The sequence below is a fragment of the Melopsittacus undulatus genome, chromosome 1 (assembly GCF_012275295.1).
Source record: "Melopsittacus undulatus isolate bMelUnd1 chromosome 1, bMelUnd1.mat.Z, whole genome shotgun sequence".
Taxonomy (NCBI): domain Eukaryota; kingdom Metazoa; phylum Chordata; class Aves; order Psittaciformes; family Psittaculidae; genus Melopsittacus; species Melopsittacus undulatus.
Window position 1 is genome coordinate 113,927,191 of NC_047527.1, and position 15,935 is coordinate 113,943,125.

A 15,935-nucleotide genomic window follows, 5' to 3' on the forward strand; every position below is an offset into this window, starting at 1 on the left:
TACATGTACTTAATAGACTGTATAACTGGTATACTAAGAATATATTTTACATAGATTTGCAGTATATAGCCATATAAATGATTATGTTTGCATTCCTCTGAACTACACAGTCTCTAAAGCCACCCTAATTACTCGCTTATGGAGAACTATTGCAAATTAAGTAATTTAGACTTTTTCAGAAATATTTAATTATTTTACTAAGAAACCAATGAGGGTCATGAGAGCTCTATTCATGGTGCAGGAATTTCTAGATACATAAATGCCTTGCTGTCCAGCTGAATTGGGTGGCTGGCTGGCTCACAGTTTTGGTTCATTAACCAAGATGATTAATTTCAAGTTTTAGTCTGCTGATATTCATACTTGCTTTATGGTTTTGTATTCCCTATAGAAACATATTTCCCTGCAAAAATTAATATTTAAAAATCTCTAGAAACACAATAGCACTAGGAAAAGGTGTGAGCAATTTCCCCATTTACTTTCTTGTGGTACAATATAAACATCAAACACTAGTTAGAGCTTGTTTCAAAAGTAACAGAATTATTGATTCCAGTCCTACGGCTGGTGAAATAAGAACTTGGCTGCTGTTTGTCAAACAGTGAGCTCTTGGATCGCAGACATGCCGGCAGAAGTATGTCTCGCTTGGTAGTGGATGGGCCTGTTTCCATTTTGCTTAAATCGTTGGCTGTCTGTTGCACTCTGCTAGTTTTATGAAACTTGTCGGCTGCATGCAATAGTAGCAGAGGCTCCAGCTGATTAGCACTTCCTTCAATAGCAAAATGTCACTGAGGCAGTGGGAATATATTGTGGTTAATAAGTAAAATGCAGCCAGACACATTTTAAGTGGGATATAGGGAAAGATGAATGGATGAGGTGGTTGATGATGGCTAACTTGTTTTAAGATTTATAGTGGAGGGTTTTTTTTCCATTTAGTACACGTAATCTATTCAAATATGTTTTTCTATTCCTTAAAGTTGCCAAAAGAACAAATCCCCCCCCCAATAGCTCTGTATGATAAATATGGCACAAGCCTGTTTGACTGTTTCTTTCTTTTTTTTTCTCTTTTTTTTTGAAAAATGAAATGTTAGTTGGATTTTTCCAGGGATGTCCAAACCGTGCCAGGAGTCCAGCAGTTCCTTCTAATACATTTTAGCTGTAGCATTTGCTCCTGCTTTCAGTGCAGAAGTGGGACCTCTGAAACATGCAGGTTTTAACAGTCCATCTCAGCCCATCAGTGAAGTAAATAAAATGGAGCACTTGAAGAGAATATTTTAATCTTTACAGTGCAAAATTTGGTATGGTGAAGCTGTCAGACTCCACAGATCTTGCTTGGGAGAGGATAGATTCATTGTATTTGAGTATTTTTTAATTAATTTGCATTTATTTTCCTTTTAAGAGTTCTTTGACATGTACAGCTTTATTCTCAGTATATTTTCTTTTCAAACATTCACCAGGCTCAGTCTCAAGGAGCAATTACATTTAAAATCATACCTAGTGTGAAGGAAGAAGTGCCAGTGAAGGAAGGCAAGGTAGGCGAGATTATTTCAGAAACTGTTGGAGTAACTGTTCTGCTGAGGATATATATTGTTTGCTTGGATGCCAGAACCAAGAATGTGATTTATTCCTCCAGATTTAATTTTCCTAATGTGACAATGTATAGCACACTGTACACTTCAGTATTCATGTGCTGGATTTACAAGTGGGTATAACATGGTTCTTAAGCCCTAACTCTACAGCTGTAAAGTCAACATAGGTAATCTGTCTTCTTAGAGGACCAGGCTTTCTTCCAAGTACTCCTTTTCTTCCATCATAAACTTGGTAGAAGACACTTGATAACGCCTTGGTTCAAAAGTCTCTTCTGATCCCCCTACGGGCACACAGCTCACAGATCTATAAAATCCGTTTGTCTCAGATCATAGAGCCTTTACTACATTGGGGTTGTGGTTGCAGAAGCAATTAACTTAAAATTCACATATTAACTTCTATGTTTGATGTCCATCAGGATGTTTCACATGTTAGTGTTTATTGCTTTACATTATTTAATTCAGTGGTTTTGAACAGCATAAGTAAAATTGGTTTACATTTAATATTTTGATTCTAAAGATAAAACACTGTTTGTTTCAGATGTTTATTAGAGCTCTGTTTGACTACGATCCCAATGAGGATAAAGCAATTCCTTGTAAAGAAGCTGGACTTGCTTTCAGAAAAGGAGATATCCTTCAGATCATGAGCCAGGATGATGCAACCTGGTGGCAGGCCAAACACGAAGGCGATGCCAATCCCAGAGCAGGCTTGATACCTTCAAAGCATTTCCAGGAGAGGTGAGCTACTGAGAAGCATAGTTTCATTATTTTTTTGTAGTAAGAGAAGGCAATTCTTTGCCGAGTTGTTAAGTTAGCATAGTTGTCATATGTAATGCTCATATGGTATGATCAACCTGCATTTGCAGCAAGACAGCTGAACTTGGAAACCTGTTGCTGAAATACTTTAGATTTCCTTATTTGTCTGGCTAGAATTAATAATGACAAAACCTGATAGGATAATGTTGATCCAGATTGAAAGAAAAAACATATGGAAAACAGCACATCAGTATCTGTATTCACACTGATGCACTATGCAGGAATAGGAACTGAAGCAGGTTTTGGAAAGCTTACAAAAATTTGAGGCTGAGGATTAAATTTTTTTAGATTGTCAGTAGATTGCATTGTTTTAAGTTAATTTCTTATAAAATCTCCTGGATATTTTGCAATAGCCTCATGATGTTAAGTGTTTATTAATCCCAAACTTGCTGTGAAAACTGAGGAGTTTGTGTCTTTCCCCTACTACCTCCCATTTCATAGGAGATTTGCAGTAAGAAGACCAGAAGTGCAGATTCAGCCACTGAAAATTTCCAACAGAAAGTCATGTAAGTCTGTTAACCTGGAATAGAAATCATACTCCAGATCTCTAACTTTATAAAATAGCAGTTTGTTTCAGGCCTGTGACTACAGGATGCATTTCTCCTGGGCACAATAGTTTCTTGAGTCCATTGTATCAGTAGGAAAATAAATATAAGAGCTGAAATTAAAAGCAGCTAACAATTTATCCCAGCTCTCCAACTTAGTTTTAGAACCACTGAGCTCAATTAGTGTTTTGATATATAATATTTCAAAGGTTGAAGAGTGTTCTTTCCCTGTTGAAATAGTATAGAATTGGCTCAACAGATATTATAATTTGGACTGCATCAATACAGTGAAATTTATATTGAGAGTGAGATAAAAGTTTGGATAATCTCCCCTTCTCTCCCCTGTATAGTTGGGGGTTTTTTTGTGTCCTATGAAGTAGCACAGATTTTTAGAAGTCAGGACATTCTGTTCTTTGACAGGCTTTCACAGAACCAGTTTTTATTGTTTTTTAAACAAATTCATTCTTAACAGTCTCTGCTTTTAAATACTATAGTTGCACAATGGAAGAAAAATAAGCTCTAAGAAAGCGCAATACATCGAAACAAATATTTTCTTTCCACTGGAATTTACATCAACATCTGTTTTAAGTATCATTGCATATTTTACTTGACCTGTTATTTCTTTCAGTTGTACAGACTCATAACAAAGTGAGTACAGTGTAAGAAACTATCACGCTTCAGTATGTTCTAAATCTTAAATACAAACATGTTTGTGAGTTCAACTAGAAATATTCAGAAAGTGATCTAAAATTTCCAGCCATTTTTAATTTCTTAACATTAAAACAAAAAGTATGGATACCATGGCAAACAGTGGATGCTGGCACACTAAGTGCAAAACTAAATGCTTTTAACTTTAGAACTTCTCACCAATGTTTCTATTGCAATTTCCCTAACTCCTTGCTATGGCTTTTGTGTTCTGAAGTTCTTCAGTTACTGTTAGTTTTCTAATAATTTGCATTTTCTATCTTTCATGCCATTTCACTATTTGATTGTGTGCCCTAATGCTATTGTTAACTCCAAAGCCCTTGATAAGCTTTGTAATTACAGTAACGGACTATGTGATTGCACTATAGCTTTTCTAATTTACATAGGTCTTAGAAACAAAGAGGAGCTTCTACAGCTTGTAGTAAATCTGTTGTTTTTCTAGGTTCTAGGTCAAGTTGCTCTGCCCCAGTTTTGGAAAAGTGTCTGATCCCAGGGTATAGCTATTTCTCTCTGTCCACTGTTCTTGAATCTGGATAATACCCTCAACAAGAGCCTTCAATTAAGGTGGCACTGATGCTTTTGAAGAGGTAAATCAGCTGCTGCAGCAACACTGCATGATTCCTTTTCTAATAGATTGCATCTTTTTAGTGACCTTCAAGTGAAAGGTTTTACAAGATGCATCTCACCCTTCCAAACAGCCTAGACTTGATTGGGAATTGCCAAAACTGCAATCCAAAGAAGACCCACAATATGTCTGCTATTGTTGTCTCTGCTGTTTCCACTAACTTTGCCTTAATTGGCTTTAACAAGGGAGAAGAGTTCCTCTCTTCCTCCACTTTCCTTTAAAACATGACAGGTCAGGCAGCAGGCCTATTATCCTTCTCTTTCAGACTTTGTTTAAACAAAGCAAGGTCCAGCTAAATATCATTTAGAAGGCAGTGGTGCCTCTTGATGGAGGAAAGACTGCAAACTAATGGAGGCTTGTAATTTTTTCTCTTCAAGATTTCTTAGGACAATCTGCTGCTATATTTGCCAGATTTCCATGGGAAGAGGGGAAGTGCTGTTCTGAGTAGAGGTCCATCCCATTTTTCAAAGACAAAGTATGTTTTTAGTGCTGGGAGGGAATTCAGATCCTTCATGGAGGAGGCATTTTAAGGACTGGAATTCAGGTATAGAAAAACTGCTGTGACTATGATGGTGCTCGAGTTGCTCTCAGGAAAACCTTCCACTTGCTTGGCTTTTCCAGAAGATTCCATGTAAGCTGGGAAACTCCACACCCTTGTGATTTTTCTCAGGTTAGGCAGCTTTTTCATGTTACCAAGCATGTCAGGAAAGCTGTGGAATAGAAGGCCCTGTCTGTATTTGTTCACAGCAATCACCTTGCCAGAACTGGAGGATGCTGGAAAATCTTGTATTGCTCAGCTGAGCAAAAAACATACTGCCAGCATCAGAAACATGTAAGGAAGGTGACAGAGAACAGAAATTTGGGAAGAACTTCTGGATCTGATTTTCTTTTTTTTTTTGTTTGTTTTTTTTAGTCCTTTTCTCTACTGTGGGGTATGGCCCACTGATTATTGTTCTCTAAATTTTTATTTAACACGTTTCCGTGTACGGAGGTGGGAAATTGGTAATGTTTTATTTAATCTGATTCTTTTTTTAATCCTGTGTACTGGCCTTCAGCTTGATATAGGATTCTTCAATGTTTAGAAGGGTAATTGTGGGGGGAAACTGATGTTCTGCAGATCTTCACGAACTACCTGTATATTGAGAGGTTGTTTGCTATCTCAGTTGATCCCATCCAGTCTTATCACCTGAATTTCCTCAGCAGTTTGGAGGGAAAGGGCAGTTTGCCAGCTGATACTCTTATAGCTTCCCAAAGATGAAAACCTGTTCACTTAGCAGAGCTGCTAATAAAAGTCCCTTTCCTGACAGGACTAAGAGTTGCACTAGGAAGCTTTCTTGCAGCATGGTAAGTAGCACTGGGTGTCAACCTGCTCTGCTCAGTTGACCATTTCACAGACTATGTTTTGTAATGAGGAATAAACCTGGGTACATGCCTTTGTTTTTGATAGGGAGAAACAAGGAGAAATATTCTATTTTCTTAGATACCCAGAAAATTTGAGTCAGCTCTGTTTTCTTAAGTGGGCTTTCAGGGTAGTAGTGTCATTCTACTTGAAAGTTAATCTAAAAATCAGTTAAAATCATCCAACATATGAGAAGTATTCTGCAACTTCTGGTTTTTCCTCTCTTCTCAAGCCAGTTCTGGAACTGGAAAGGACTGTTGTATTCATCTATAGAAGAGCTGTCTGAAATATAGTCAGTAACTGCATTATAGAAACATTATCATCCATCTATGATATGCTTTGATAATGAAGTATGTTTCAAAACCTATATGGGGCTAGATTGGATTACTTTTGGGAAGTTATTTCCTATTTTGAAGTTTTTAGTCTTTTCAGCATAGCAAGGCATGTTATTTAAAATTGTTAATCTGTACTCATACTTCTGTACCATAAATTTGGAAGTAAAGTGGGGTTTTTTTGGTGGTGCTTGTGTGCGCACACATATCAAGGAAAGAGAGTGGAGATTACTTTCCACAGAACTTTTCAGCAAGAATTATTTGCATTGAAAAAAAAAGCAAACCAACCAGAAACCTAAACCAATCAGTTTATAATAGAAATGCCAATTCTTAGTTTCACTTTACTAGCCAAGTCAACTGTTTCATTACGTCTCTGTGTGAAGTACAAGTAAGTAGTTTACCTTTGTGGAAGATACACGTGCACCCCTCTCCCTGCCGTTAGCCATTTTCTTGAAAGGCAAAATAGAATCAGTCTCACATTGCACCAGTCAAAGTGAAAAACCTTTAATGTGTCATGTGTATACTGGAGGAAGAGGCAAACCAGTGTACATTCCTTCCTGAAAGGTAAGTGAAACCCCACGTTTTCATTTGCAAATGGAGAAGGCACGTAGTTGGTATCTGGGAGTAAGATCAAAGGAAATTGGTAGTACAGATGTAGCCTATGATGACAAGAGATGGCCTTACATTGAGGAAGACACAGAAAAAGTAGGAATAAAAAAGGGAAAAGCAGGGAAGTGAAATTTTGTATTGAGGATGAAGAAAAGAAGGAAGTATTGCAACAAAAGCAATGGAAGAGCAGATGGACAAAAGCTGTCCATCTGCCCCATTAGGCAAAATCCTGCAAAGAAATTACTAATAAATGCGATTCACAGTAATAAACAAGAGCATTACTATAGTTTAGTTGTTTCTTGATTCATTTTAAATCAAACACGAATGTATTTGCTTTCACATTCACCATTTCAAAAATCTAATGGTTACTAATAGGAACTCTGACTTCTTTGTGTTTGCTCTTATTGGCAGAAAACCTTGATAAATTCAGCATTAATATATGATAAGTTTTAAAAGCATGAGATAAGTGGCAGTTGGATGTGCTGACCTGCTGGTAAGATTGATAGTGTTACGTCCCAGGCTCTGGATTAGTGCAGGACTGATGGAGGGATAACAAACCTCTCAAACTTTTTCAATGTTTTTCTCAGTAACTAATAGGACTTTTCAGCAAATAGCAGCATTCTGCATTAATACTATGGGAAATTATAATGGGGGAAAAATGCTAAGAAAAACCAGCATAGAAAAGAAAATAGGAAAATGGAATAAAAGTAAAGGAACAGAGATGCAGGAGATTCTGTGAGTAGACTAACCCTCTGTGTGCTGGGATGGTGAACATGCAGTATACCTGCACCTGGGGTGAGAAGGAGCTCTGTGGGATGCAGAGGGAGGTACAGTACAGGTGTGTCTGTCCTGCATGCAATAGGCTTTGGTATGTCTGAGCATGTGAGCCACTGCTGAATTCCAGCCCTGCGGAAACTTGCTCACCTGGTATTCCTTAATAATATTTAACAGCATTCCTGGCTTTAGGTCACTTTAGCTTGAGCACAACTTTGTAGCCAGAGTTGGCTCTGTGAGTTCTCCTGTCACAGCATCCTGGCTAACTATGAGCAACATGACACTCAATACGGGGAAGAATTAATTTGTTCAATAGCTCCCAGTCTGTTAACTTGAATACAAAGACTGCTCATGTTCTGACTATAATAGTCATTGCCAACAAACATGATCATTCTTGCATTTGTAGCTTACTTTAATTTGTAAATAAAACAGTGATCACCTGGTTTTTTTGAGGGAAAAAGAAAATATTTCTTTGAATAACAATCAAATTGCTTACTATTCTGCAGATGTTATAAACTACAATAATCAGCCAAGACATTATATTCCTTCAGCATAATTTTGCTTTCACAGTGGTTACTGTGTTTATTCTTATGTTATATATGTGTTGTTTCTGGTATGAAAATTACTGGTAACTTTATATTTTATACTAGCGTAGTCTGTAACTTCTGTTAACTTGTGCAGTGCATGCATATGTGTATGTGTATATCCATATCCAGTGTGTATAGTTATATATAAATATGTATATGTATGGAGCATATATGACAGAGCTGTTCAGAAATGTCTTTTCCATGAAAATACATTTGTTCTGTATATTTAATGCTAAATGTAAATACTTACTGTGGCAAAGCCATCATCATATAGTTTTTCTAGGGCTTAAAAGCCATTTTACTTTCAATTGTGATTTACCATATGTGATTGGCATTGCATGAGCAAGAGGAAATATTTAACTGCAGCCAAATGGCGTTCATTCGAACAAGATGTAACCCAGTTTATCCATAGACGAGTGTCTTGTGAATTGAAGATCGTGTTCTGCCAACAAAAGAATTTAAACAGGCTAAAAGAATGAATGCTTTGTACCACTTGTATTTGAAGACCAAACAGTTAGGATAAATGTATAGGACACTTTTCCTTGTTAGAATTGCTGCACAATCTTAACTTTGCCTTTCTTCTCAGTATTTTTCTGTGTTCATATTTGAAACTTGATTGCCCACCTGCAGGTAGTTATGAGTAAATCCAAAAAGTAAACCAGACCTATAGAGTAAAATTAGCGCATTAGCATCTTTGTTCAGAAGTCTTCTGTCCTTACAAATATTAACTTCCTGCTACCACAGAGAAATTAAGGAAACCTGAAGCTGGATGACATGTGAGTCAAGGTCATGAGACAGAAGTGGAAGCGGATCTCATAAACTCTTGCTCTTTCCTTCACCGCAAGACTATCTTCATCTTCCAAGTTATCTTGGTAGCAATACTGTTATCTGATGATAAGAGAATTAAATTAGATCACCCTAAATTTCCTATAGCATGAATGTGTATCATTCAATCTACAAAAATCTATAGGATAAAAACCTGCAAAGCAGTATAAATATCAATTGCTATGTGGGGCTGTTCACCACTAAAATATCAGGGGAGTTGAATATATCTACTATAATGCAGATCATTGTATGTCACGATTTCTTGCTTACTAGAGCAAAAGAGAATTTAAGGGATAATGTAACTTGCTTGTGATAAGAAGCTAGAACAGAGCTGCTGGATCTAATTTTAGACTGAGAAACATTTATGTACGATTCCTTGATGGAATTTTGTTGAAAAAAGCCAGCAAAAGCTAAACATTTTTATCTGGTGCTGGACTGTTCCAAAGAGTTGAGGAAGTTGCTGGAGTGGCACCAGTTTTAACCTGCTTCACTAATATAATTTAGGTGAGGCCCCCAAAACCAAATCTTAATATATTTCAGTTAAAATGCATACAGAAATACAGTGTATGTGATACTGTTTTGTGATGTTGTAGTTAGCATATTTGCTACACTGAAATCTTTCTAAAATAAATAAAAACACCTACTTCCTAACCTTCCTTTATGCTTGTGTTTCCTGTTTCTTTTTTTCCCATTTATGTCTTGGTTCTGCTTTGTTTTTCTTTCATAAACCTGTACCATGACTATTTTCTTTGTAACTTCCTCTCCCTTCTTGCAACACTACATTTAATTGATGGTATTTCTTTTTTTCTTAGTGTTTTATTTGCTCCTTGTTGCCTTATGTTGGTTTTGGGTATTTTTGTGTTCCCATCAAATTTCCTTTTCTTTACTCTCTGTCCTCTTTTAGTCTCTTATTTGTTCCTTCCAGATAAACAACTCTATTTCCTTCCTCACCCCAATTTAGTGAAATTATGTTGGCTTGAGATCTATCCCAATTTTCCGTGTCTCTAAATTTTGGAATTCAAGCATGTATCTAGGTGTATCTGCTGCATATGTACAAATTTTTCAGACACATAGACCTGTATTAGTTAGTGGTGAATCACAGTACAGTTTCCTGGCAAACAACCTGTGGCTTTACCAGTGACAGGCTTGGTAAAATTCCTGGTAAAATTCAGATTGGGAGCTACATGTTGATGACTTTCATAGCTGTATTAAGTTATGAAGACCCAGTAATTTCTCACGTCTTTTCATTATAGACTGCTACCTTAATCCTTAGGAGTAGCCCAAGAGAATGAAGGTTTTTAACAAAATACAAAAAGTTCAGAACTCCTTCACTTTATCTGTGTTAAACCTCAGCTTTTAGAAATTTTGGCTTGTGCTTTCTGGGATCAGCTTACTTACTTGGAATCCTGACATCTTTGATTTGTGGAGAAGACTATTCATTTTCCTAGCATGGGTAGCCCAGGAGCCTGAGTTCCCCTCAGAGGTTCCCAGTCCTCCTGCTGTAGCTTCACCATCTCCAATGCCTGTGGGTCTTCTCTGGAAGTCTGCAGTGGTCAGGGTAGAGTTAGTCCGTAGCTGTGTGTACACACAGACCTCTTTTTCTCCTGGTCCATTCGGTCCTTTCCAGTTTGTACAGACAGACCTCTTTTTCTCCTGGTCCTTTCATGTTTATAAATGAGGACTTGTCTTGTTTCCAATGACAAAATACAAACAGAATACTTTAAAATGCGTAGTCACTAGTTAAGTCAAAGAACTTCGTTGAATTTGAGATATTTCGATGTGAATTGAACATTAGTGACTTGTTTTCGGGAGGCACATTTCAGTTTATTGATAGTCATAGAAATGAAAATGTAGAATAACTTGTCACACGTATCAGGAAATGTAAGAGGTCTCTCAACACAGAGAAGGAGAAAGAAATAGTACCTGGAAGCCAGCCTGCCATCCCAGGTCCAGCTTGAGGGAATCTATCATTTCAAGAACTGGAAGCTTTTAAGGTCAGGAGAAGAAAAGGTATCCAACACTTTCAGTCTCAACTCACAAAACTGTTGGCACTTTTAAGGCACCAGATGTGTTCAACCAAGCAGCGCTCACCTTAAAGGACTGTCCAGCCTACTAAAAGCATGTGGTCACCTTGAGCATAGATGTAAACTTTAAAGATTCAGAGATGTCTTCCAAATTAATATTTTAAAACATAAGTCCTCAAGAAATGATTCTGTATTTCTGACTCTGGCAGAAAAAAACTTTTGTGTCCACTACGTGCCGTGAACTGGGAAAAGCTTTTCCATGTAGTGAGATAGGCAGGAGAGTTTTGATCTAGCCTTTGTTTGATACATCAGTTACACATGAAAAATTGTAAAGTATCCCTTGAATTATTTCTTCACATTCCAAGGAAAGACATGCATTGTGAAAGCTCCTTGAAATATTTATATTTTAGGCATATTTATTCAGATTCCAAAGGAAATTTGAATGAGATATAGACTGTAAAAATCCCTATATAAATCTAGACCTTTGTATCTTTGTGATCAAAAATTCATTATATTACTTTTCTTTAAAAGCCTAAAGATGGTTGTAAAAGTGTATGTTTTTCAGTATCAAGGAGACAGAAATTTCTTGATTTACTATAGGTAAACAGAAAATTGGGAGTAGATCTGTTGAATTAGGAACATGCGAGAGAAAAAAATGACAGGAACTATAGAGGTTCAAAAAAAATACAAAAAACCCTCTCCAAAACCCAGTTTCAAGGGCAGTAGCAGCTGTTACTGTAAGTGCAGAAAAATACTGAGACTGTGTTCACAGTAGAAATTCTAGGTTAAGACTGATTAAATGGAATTAACAAACTTTGTATTAATTCCAGAGAGTTCTTCCATGATGACTAAGTAAGGTCATTGCTATTAAATAAATAGTGGGAGAATCTCATGTAGGAAATTAAAAATGCACATAACATTTCAATGTCTTTTTAGGTCTTTTCTAACTCAGTGTAGTTAAGCATGTAAGTTAAACTCAGTGCTGGTATGTTGGTGTATGCCTCAATGTAATAGGTGCTATCAAGAGGATTTTTGAGTAGCTTACATAGCTACATTTTTTCCTATTTATGGAGCATTAAACAATATTACTTTGTTTTTTTGGCTGTTCTAAGATGAGGAAGCGCTTGAGTGTGGTAGGTGCATTTTTCTTTTTCAATTTAACATTTCTTTCTTAAGTTATGTTTTCACTCCATTTAATGATTTCCTTTCCTATTTTTCCTTTGTGCTTCTCAGAGGAAATTGAAGGTACATGTAAAAAAGTTTCCCTGCATAGCCCAATAATTTTATTTAGAGAACATGTGTTTAGAATTAAATTGCATATAGTCCAATGTTTCTAAGAGATGTTATACTTATAATGCTTTTGTATTGCCACCAAATACATTGAATCATCTTTTGAAGCAGATAAAAATACCAGAATATTCCTAGTTGCTTCATGTAAAAATCAGTAATATGAACTATTGTTTTAAACTGCTTTCTTTCTTTCTTTTGAACTTCTGGAAGATATGTATAGGAAAGTAGTATCATAAAATAATCTTAGCAAGACTTGGGTGGGCTGGGATGGAAAGAGATGATTCCAACTTAATTACACAGCCACAAGAGGTCTTGCATTTCTAATTACTACAGAAGAATATACTTCTCTGAGATGGTAGAGAGTTCATCATCTATGTAGTATCATCTTTACTGTTTTCCCTCTGAGTGTAGCCAGTTACTGTTATGCTTGCAGCATATGTTAAAGTAATAGCAGCTGATCTCTTGTATTTTTCATGTTTTTTTTTAAGAACGTAAGAGGCCTTTGTTTATAAAGGCATTAGAAATTGTAGCTCATATTTTTGATCAAAGGACCTCTGGCATGTAAAAATATACACTATAGTTATTTTATATCAAATGAGAGGATGTGTTTTTGATCAAAACCCTTTCTGTCTAATCCAGTGAGCCAAAACTTAAAGCTAAAGTCTGATAATGTATAATTTACAAAAAAGCTTGATTTACATCAAATATGTTTTGCTTTCTTTTAAGTGGCATCATACCTTGTATTAACTGATAAAGTGTGAATAATACAGTGCTAGAATTCTTTTTAGAATGTTTGCTGTCATCACAATCTTTGCTTGAAAAGGTGAAAAGATCAGTGTGCATGCTGCAAAATTCCAGAATATCTCCAGCTAAAATATAAAACAATAAACATTGTTTTATGTTTTGAAAAAAATGGCTTATTGAAGGCTTTTAATGCTATGTTTTGTACAGTTGTCATTTTATAAGTAATTTCTTCTGTATTTTTTGCTGGGCTTCTAACTATTCTGCTTTATTTCTTGGCTCTTATTCTGTATGCTTTTACCCTTCGTCCAGAAGATGCTGAATGTGCGGGTCACAACAGTGGATCCTATCTAGGTGAGCAATTGGTTACAAAAGACAGTTTCTTCTTTTCTTTCAGCTTCTTTTTCCTGGAACTACTACTTGGCTTTTGGGGGTAATCTGCATACAAATGTCCTTACTCTGCATGAGAAAAGCATGAATATTAAGTTTTCCAAAATGGCTCATTGGATTTGACATAAAGGATTTATGTATTGTATGCCTTTATCTGGTTATACATAAGCTGCTAAAATACTGGTTTAATTTTTAAATCAAAATAATGTGTTTAATGAAACAAAAGGGTTATTGTATCATGAAACATTTGAGTAAGTCTTTGAAAGACACACTTTCCAGGTTTTATCCAAGTTTTGCTTACACTTTCTTTCTTTGTACATATCTAACAATATTGAGAGAACTCAGTGAGAGTACAGAGCAAATTTGCAGGCACCAGTTCTTTTTCCACATTAGAAAATAGAGCAGGTTATAACAACTCAATAGCTTAAATTTAGCTTTAAAGCTAGTCTGAGTTCAGTGTATCATTGCGGGGAATGGGGAAGAGGAGAGGAAGGAGTCCTTTGGCTTCAGCCTTAAGATTCCAAATTTCAAACAAAAGCAACATTTTAAAAAGGTGAATGTTCCATGATACGTTTCAGCTTTTTAATTTGTGCCATTTTAAAAGCTATGTAAAATTATTTTAGTTAAAACTGTCCAGAATTCCTGCCAGCTGAAGGCTGGCTGGAGCGAATTTTGTGGCAACCAGCCCTTTTCCCAAGGCTTTCATCCTCCTACTACAAGAGGAATGGGAAGAAACTTGTCAAAGTGCTTTAGTACATCCAAGCCAGTGTGCTCACTGAAACAGCCGAGACCAGTATGGTAAATTAGAGATGGTTTTCATAGTGCAGTATACTGTTCTTAAATGTGGTATAGCAACTACATCAGGAACACACAAACTGTATAGTTGAAAGAATTTTGACCTCTTTCCAAAGCCTTATTGTGGAATAATTTTATCACATGTTTGTGGAACTAGTGGCCGTCTGATCATGCTGAAAATAAACTTCTTAGCTAGTTAACCAACTAAATTAATGTTCAATTGTGAGTGTACTGAGAAACTGGAGTATGCTTGGAAAATGATGCTTTGGATGTGATTCCTTATCAAATCATATCCTTGAAACAGAAGAGACATTCCCCTCCCCCATTTTTTCTTCCTGCCTGCAAATATAGAGTGCATGAATTTTTAAGGTGAGACTATCATGGTTTTGCCATAAAGGTGGCAAAACAGAATCAGAGAATCACAGAATGGTTTGGGTTGGAAGGGAATTTAAAGATTGCCTAGCTCCAACCCCCTGCCATGGAGAGGGACACCTTCCACTAGACCAGGTTGCTCAAAGCCCCATCCAACCTGGCCTTGAACACTTCATTTGAACCCACTTTTTCTTGGTGCTGTAGCCCTTTCAGTGAAACATTTTGTTGTGCAATTACCGAAAAGGTTCAGTCATCCTGGAAGGAGATGTCTTGAGGAAGAAGCGACTGTTGTCCCATATGCAACCCTCCTGACGCCCCAAAAAATCAGGATGAGGTGTAGTTTACTAAGGCAACTTTACAAAATTTGTTGGAGAACTAACATGCAGTTCAGACCATGGTTTATCTCCTGAGAGCTTCCAGTCGGGTGCTGCCGTCGGTCCAGAGATGGTACCTTCAGCCTTCTCATGCTGGGTCTGTGCTGTTGGAAGCAAGGTGATGGAGAGGAGAGACAGCAGACAACAGGAAGAAAATGACTTGTGTAAGGTTAGGACCAGTTTTGCGGTAAGGACACAAGTATATTGTATATTCACCTTCTTTTGCATATGGTAACAGGACACAGTGGTTTGTAATTCAGACTCTCATACACTACTTGTTTCACAAACCATTAGGAGCCCAATCCTATTAGACACATTTAGGATTGCTTTTCTCCTCAATTATTTTGCAGTTGTATTTTCTAAAGGAACAAACTGCTATGGAATAACTTCCTGTGCTAGACAAATGCCACTGCCCAAAGTGTACTAATTTGAGCAAAACTTGTTGACCAGTTGTGGGGAGGACACAAAGCTCTTACGTATGTGCTATGCAAGGTATAAAACTTGGATAGTCTGTAAGGTAAAGGAGTCCTGGGCAAAGACACTTAATAAACCCTCTGTTAGGTACATGGGAGCCAATACCACTGGTACAAGTATATATTCCTTTGGTCTCAAAGATACACCTCTTCCTTGCTTGTTGTTTTTTGGGAGAGTGGTAAAATAAATATGTCTGATTATTGAAAACAGCTTATTCTGAATGTCCCCCTATGTTTTGCGGTAAAGTTTTTTGAAGTAAATTCTGAACATCTCAGTTCTTCTGAATATGCATGTTCTTGAAAGATAAACATTTATGGTACCCCTTGATTACTAAGTAACTAGGAATTTCTAGGCAAGTCTCTTCATTATTATAAATTCTTGATCGAATGTACTACACTGAAAACAAAACCTAAAACATTGTCACTGCAGGGTTTAGATCACGTCAACAAGTTCAGAGTATTTTAATGACACCTGAATAATTGTCTATATGTTGTAAGAGCAAGGTGGCCTGAATTAGCTTAGCTGCTGTTGAAAGAGTTAACCTCTATTACTGTCACACATACAGACAGTTAGAATGAGGTAAGTTGAAGTGTGGTAAATTATTTGTATGTCTAAAGTCTAGAAACAGTTTCCAAAGTATACACTGATTACTTCCTAAAACAAAAAGGAACTACTTGC

General features: G+C 36.6%; 1 protein-coding gene across 2 annotated transcripts in view; it reads left to right on the forward strand.

Annotated features, from left to right (window-relative positions):
* MPP7 (MAGUK p55 scaffold protein 7) overlaps nt 1-15,935 on the forward strand; it is a 155,855-nt gene that overhangs the window by 118,204 nt on the left and 21,716 nt on the right. For both annotated transcript variants that reach the window (XM_034061036.1, XM_034061039.1), the window contains 3 exons: nt 1,452-1,526; nt 2,122-2,318; nt 2,838-2,902. In XM_034061036.1, coding sequence (XP_033916927.1) covers nt 1,452-1,526; nt 2,122-2,318; nt 2,838-2,902 — 337 coding nt within the window. The remainder of the gene's footprint in view (nt 1-1,451; nt 1,527-2,121; nt 2,319-2,837; nt 2,903-15,935) is intronic.